The sequence below is a fragment of the Engraulis encrasicolus genome, chromosome 17, assembly GCF_034702125.1.
Source record: "Engraulis encrasicolus isolate BLACKSEA-1 chromosome 17, IST_EnEncr_1.0, whole genome shotgun sequence".
NCBI lineage: Eukaryota > Metazoa > Chordata > Actinopteri > Clupeiformes > Engraulidae > Engraulis > Engraulis encrasicolus.
This window is the reverse complement of record NC_085873.1, coordinates 46,216,425-46,222,424: the sequence shown is the minus strand read 5'-3', so window position 1 is coordinate 46,222,424 and position 6,000 is coordinate 46,216,425. Positions and strand designations below refer to the sequence as shown.

The 6,000-nt window shown below is 45.6% G+C and overlaps 1 protein-coding gene across 1 annotated transcript in view; it reads right to left on the bottom strand.

Annotated features, from left to right (window-relative positions):
- Positions 1–1,709: 1,709 nt before the first annotated feature.
- The window catches only part of tekt3 (tektin 3), a 28,037-nt gene continuing 23,746 nt past the window's right edge, over positions 1,710–6,000 (bottom strand). Inside the window, exon 8 of the mRNA XM_063221383.1 lies at positions 1,710–1,981. Within this exon, the coding sequence (XP_063077453.1) occupies positions 1,765–1,981 (217 nt within the window). The 3' untranslated portion in view covers positions 1,710–1,764. The remainder of the gene's footprint in view (positions 1,982–6,000) is intronic.

The window sequence follows — 6,000 nt, the reverse complement described above, 5'->3', positions numbered from 1 at the left end:
TCAATACTCATTCCTGGCTCGGAATTATGACACGGTCTACCTAATTTTGTAGCAGAATTGGTCTTCTGCTGGGGCCTAGCCGCAAGATATAGCGTAGGGGCCCAATGCCATCTTAATACGGCCCTGGTTCCATATGTAAGGAGTAGGACTAAAGGAGATGGAGCTGGAATTGTAGAGGGAATGGGACGTAGTGGTTGCATTTTAGGAGTAGGAAACAGACTAGACAGTAAGGGTAGGAGTAGTAGTGTGGACTATGTAGTGTGGACTATGTAGTGTAGACTATGTAGAGTAGTCTATGTAGTGTGGACTATGTAGAGTAGTCTATGTAGTGTGGACTATGTAGTGTAGTCTATGTAGTGTGGACTATGTAGTGTAGTCTATGTAGTGTGGACTATGTAGTGTAGAAGTGTAGACTGCACGTATAGACTATGTAGTGTAGAAGTGTAGACTGCAGGTATAGACTATGTAGTGTAGACTGCAGGTATAGACTATGTAGTGTAGACTATGTAGTGTAGTCTATGTAGTGTGGACTATGTAGCGTAGTCTGCTAGTGTGCACATTAGGAGTATCCCATGAGGCCATGCATTATGGAAAGCAGTCTAGGAATAGGAAACAGATTAGACTGGAAGGGTAGGAGAAGGCTAGGTAGTGAAGTCTAGGTAGTGTGGACTAGATAGAGTAGACTATGTAGAGTAGACTAGGTAGTGTAGAGTAGGTAGAGTAGTGTGGACTATGTAGTGTAGTCTATGTAGTGTGGACTAGGTAGTGTAGACTATGTAGAGTAGACTAGGTAGTGTAGAGTAGGTAGGTAGTGCGCTAGTGTTCACATTAGGAGTATCCCATGAGGCCATGCATAATGGAAAGCAGTCTAGGAATAGGAAACAGATTAGACTGTAAGGGTAAGAGAAGGCTAGGTAGTGAAGTCTAGGTAGAGTAGACTAGGTAGGTAGCATGCTTGTACGAAATTCCGAATTGGATGAATTTTAATTCAAAGTAATGCCATAATACCAACACTAGGTGGTGTCATTACCTTGAAATTTCTTAAATTTTCAATTTCCCGATAGTCGGGAAAGATTTCCTCATCGTGAGCGACGTTTTAAGATAAAACTTTAGCAGCTCAAAGAGTCGCTGATCGCAAGTCATAGAAATCAAACACAGTTTGATATTCGCGACTGGAAATAGAACGTCGGGCATTGTCTCGGTGGCTGCGACGCCAAAATCGGACACACAATCGCTAGTCGTGTAGTTTGAGCCTGGCTTAAGATAAGGCTAGGTAGTGAAGACTATGTAGTGTAGAGTAGGTAGTTAGTGTGCTAGTGTGCACATTAGGAGTATCCCACGAGGCCATGCATAATGGAAAGCAATCTAGGAATAGGAAACAGATTAGACTGGAAAGGTAAGATAAGGCTAGGTAGTGAAGACTAGGTAGGTAGTGTACACTAGGTAGGTAGTGCGCTAGTGTGCACATTAGGAGTATCCCATGAGGCCATGCATAATGGAAAGCAGTCTAGGAATAGGAAACAGATTAGACTGGAAGGGTAAGATAAGGCTAGGTAGTGAAGACTAGGTAGGTAGTGTACACTAGGTAGGTAGTGCGCTAGTATGCACATTAGGATTATCCCACGAGGCCCCATGCCATTAGACTGTAAGGGTAGGAGAAGACTAGTTAGTGGAAACAGATTAGACTGGAAGGGTAAGAGAAGGCTAGATAGTGTAGTCTAGGTAGGTAGTGTACACTAGGTAGGTAGTGCGCTAGTGTTCACATTAGGAGTATCCCACAAGGCGCGGCGTGCTGGGGAAGGTCTTGCGCATGCTCATGCACTTCTCCTGGTCCAGGAAGAGCGAGTTGGCCTTGATGGAGAGGTCGTGCTCCAGGGCCACCTTGGCCTTCACCAGCGTCTGCAGCGTGCCCTCCGCCTCCATCAGGCGCTCCCGCAGACACAGGATGGTGTCCTCGATCTCGCGCACCTCCCCCACCAACCTGGCGATGCGGGGAGAGAGGAGGTGGGAGGGGAAGAGAGTAAGGTTTGGAGAGAGAATGCATGAATGAATGAGTTAAGAAATGATATGGGTAGAGCATGGTATATGATACATAGTCTACATCCCGCAAACACAGGATGGTGTCCTCAATCTCGCGCACCTCCCCCACCAACCTGGGGATGGGGGGATAGAGTGGGGTGGGAGGGGAAGAGAGAGAGAATATCGTATATCAATAGATATAGGTAGATATACGTATGATATATGGTACGTATGTGCCCTACGCCTGCATCAGACGCTCCCGCAAACACAGGATGGTGTCCTCGATCTCGCGCAACCTGGGGATGGGGGGAGACAGATGGGGGGGAGAAAGAGAGTAGGGTTTGGAGAGAGAATGCATGAATGAATGAATGAATGAGTTAAGAAATTATATGGGTAGAGCATGATACATAGTCTACATCCCGCAAACACAAGATGCTGTCCTCGATCTCGCGCACCTCCCCCACCAACCTGGCGATCGAGGGGAGAGAGATGGGGGGGAGAGAGAGGGGGTGGGATGTAGGAAGGAAGAGAGAATGAATGAATGAACGAATGAATGAATGAGTTAAGAAATTATATGGGCAGAGCATGGTATATAGTATATGATACATAGATTCCGCCACCATCAGACACTCCCGCAAACACAGGATGGTGTCCTCGATCTCGCGCACCTCCCCCACCAACCTGGGGATGGGAGGAGAAAGAGGGGGGTGGGAGGGAGAGAGAATGCATGAATGAGATAGGTAGAGAATAGATATGTACGGCACAAGCCTGGTGCCTCCATGGGACACTCTCACAGACCCAGGATGGTGTCCTCAATCTCCCCCACCAACCTGGGGATGGGGGGAGAGAGGGGGGGGGGTGGAGGGAGGGAGGGAGGGGGGAAATGCATGAATGAGATAGACAAAGAATGCACTTGCCCTTCAAATTATTTAAGAAAAGGGGGCACTGTGGCGCAGCGTGCTAAGCCCTCCACATTTGGGCTTGCATGCCCACAGGGACCCTGTTTAGAGTCTGCCGGGTCTCCCTCTGTCCCACTTGTTTCCTGTCACCATCTCAGACTGTCCTATCAAATAAAGGCACAAAAGCCCCTAAAAACAATATTGATGGAAAAACACAGAAGAAGCCAACACTGGTGTAACAATACCAGAAGAAGCCAACACTGGTGTAACAATACCAGAAGAAGCCAACACTGGTGTAACAATACCAGAAGAAGCCAACACTGGAGTAACAATACCAGAAATAGAGGCACAGAATAGATGAGCAGTGTAAGAATTGTATGGGGGGTAAAAGGGAGAGAGAGAGAGAGAGAGAGAGAGAGAGAGAGAGAGAGAGAGAGAGAGAGAGAGAGAGAGAGAGAGAAAGTGTGTGCGTGACAGAGAGACAGACAGAGAGAGAGAGAGAGAGAGAGAGAAGAGCAAGAGCGAAAGAGTGTGCGCACGAGAGAGAGAGAGAGAGAGAGAGAGAGAGAGAGAGAGAGAGAGAGAGAGAGAGAGAGAGAGAGAGAGAGAGAGAGAGAGAGAGAGTGGGAGAGAAAGTGTGTGTGCACGAGAGAGAGAGAGAGAGATAGAGAGAGAGACAGAGAGAAAGTGTGCACGAGAGAGAGAGAAAGACAGAGAGAGAGAGAGAGAGAGAGAGAGAGAGAGAGAGAGAGAGAGAGAGAGAGAGAGAATGAATGGATGGATGAATGACTGAATGAATGAATGAATGTATGACACAAACAAAGAAAGGTATGTAAATTGGGTGGGAGGGATACATAATTGATGAAAAAACACAGATGGGGGGTAGAGAGAGAGAGAGACAGAGAGAGAGAGAGAGAGAGACAGAGAGCGACAGAGAGAGAGAGAGCAGGAGACACAGAGAGTGTGCGGGAGAGAAAGTGTGCGAGAGAGAGAGAGAGAGACAGAGAGAGAGAGAGAGCGGGAGAGAGAGTTTGCACACACGAGAGTGAGAGAGAGAGAGAGAGAGAGAGAGAGTGAGAAAAAGGAGGACAAGGCGGATGACTGAAAGCAAGTACAGGCTGTACTGTGCCTCATAACTCAGCTAAACTATCAACACTTTTTCTTCATTCTCTCATTCCTCGGCCAAACCACACTGATTACACACAAGGCCGTTTGGAAAATATGTGCTCTGTACACAATACCATTCCTGTCAGCCACACAGGAAATACATTAGGAATAGCCATGCGGAGTTACTGTAGTTCAGGCATGTGCGCGCATGCACAATTTCAGTACTTTTTGAACATTGATTTCGGCCCGCGAGTTCGTCCTAGATTTAGATTTTGGCCCACTGTGAATTTGAGTTTGACATCCCTGGTTTACACCATACCTTGGATCACAGCACCATCGATGCTGCCCTCCTCAAAGATGCATTGATAACTACAAGTTATAACCAAGGTTTCCCCCAGCACTTTGACAAGAAACACCTTCCAACTTGACTAGGTGTCATGAAAAGATGAAGATATTATTGTGTTCTTAAAGTATCTTCATCAGAAAATGTGTACTTGTGTTTCATATCACACATCATTTGAAATTGACCAATATAGCATTTCCAATATGCCCTCAAATCTAAATCTACACTTTTTTTTCTTTTCTTTATTTCATTCAGCCAAACCACACTGATTACACATCCACACAAGGGGTTTGGAAAATATGTCCTCTGTACACAATACCATTCCTGTCAGCCATACCGGAATTACATGAGGAATAGCCATGCGGAGTTACTAGTAGTTCATGTGGTGTGATCAGTCAAGTTTATGTATTGGACATATTATAATGAGAAAATGTTTTAATGCAAAATGTCTGTGTTCTGTGTGTCCTAAGGAAGGTTAATTGACCGTAAGCCTACATTACAGATCTAAAAGCTTTTTCCATAGTGCAAGAGCAAGCATATCCTACACAGTCTCACCCCAAGTAGTCAATTTTTGACTACTCAATTTTTTGACACCCCAAGACTGCAATTTTTGACGTCTTGGGTATTCCTTCCACGTTTGACTATGTCCTCAAAGGCGCCCCCTTGTGGCAGCATAACGTCATTGAGGTTAGGTTTAGGAATAGGTTTAGGTTAGGCCACATAGTCAAAATGTGACGTGGAAGGAATACCCAAGACGTCAAAAATTGCCATCTGGTCCAAGGTAGTCAGAAATTGACTACTTGGGGTGAGACTGCGTTGGCATATCCTGATATATTCAAATATTGACCATGTCATGACACCTGTGGTAAGGGTAGTCCCTGCAGAACTCCCCTTAGCCGTTACATATCGAACCCAAATCCATGGACTCAAGTGGCTCATTGCTTATCTAACACTAGCCTGGGAACTCCCATACTGCCTTTAGTTCTACACAATCGTTTCGATCTGAAAGACAGTCTGGGGAGGATGACTCATAACGTCCAAGATCATGGGATCTGTGTCATAATAGCCAAGCATTCCGACCTTTACAATTTCTCTGCCCAATCAGAGAGCAGGGCAGTGTGTCATAATAGCCAAGTATTCCGACCCCTACGGAATTTACAATAGGCAACTCCCCAGACCTAATCTCACTTGTGATTAGGTCTGGTGTTAACCAGGCAAATCTAACACTGTTGCACCGAATCACTGACAATATTTATTTCATAAAAGTGCAATAATAACAAATAATTCGCCTCCGAGTTTGGGCCTGTGTGTCGTCTCCTCTACATGACACCTCCAGTATCGAAGTACCCTGATAGTGTTATTTTTTAATGCTACGTTCTCCACTATGTGCACTGGTTCGCACAAGGTTGTACACATAAGTTGTGTCACACAGCAAGCCTGTTCTGGCCCTTACACTATAGACCAGTGTTTCACAAGCTTTTTTGTCTATTGTTCCCCTTAAGCCTTTTTATCATACCATGAGCATCCCCTCACTGCTCTAAACTGTATGTCTTTCTCTATCGCAATGTTAGCATGTTTCAAACATTTGTTAACCTTACATTTTGTCCAAGTACCCCCTGCAGTGTTCATGCA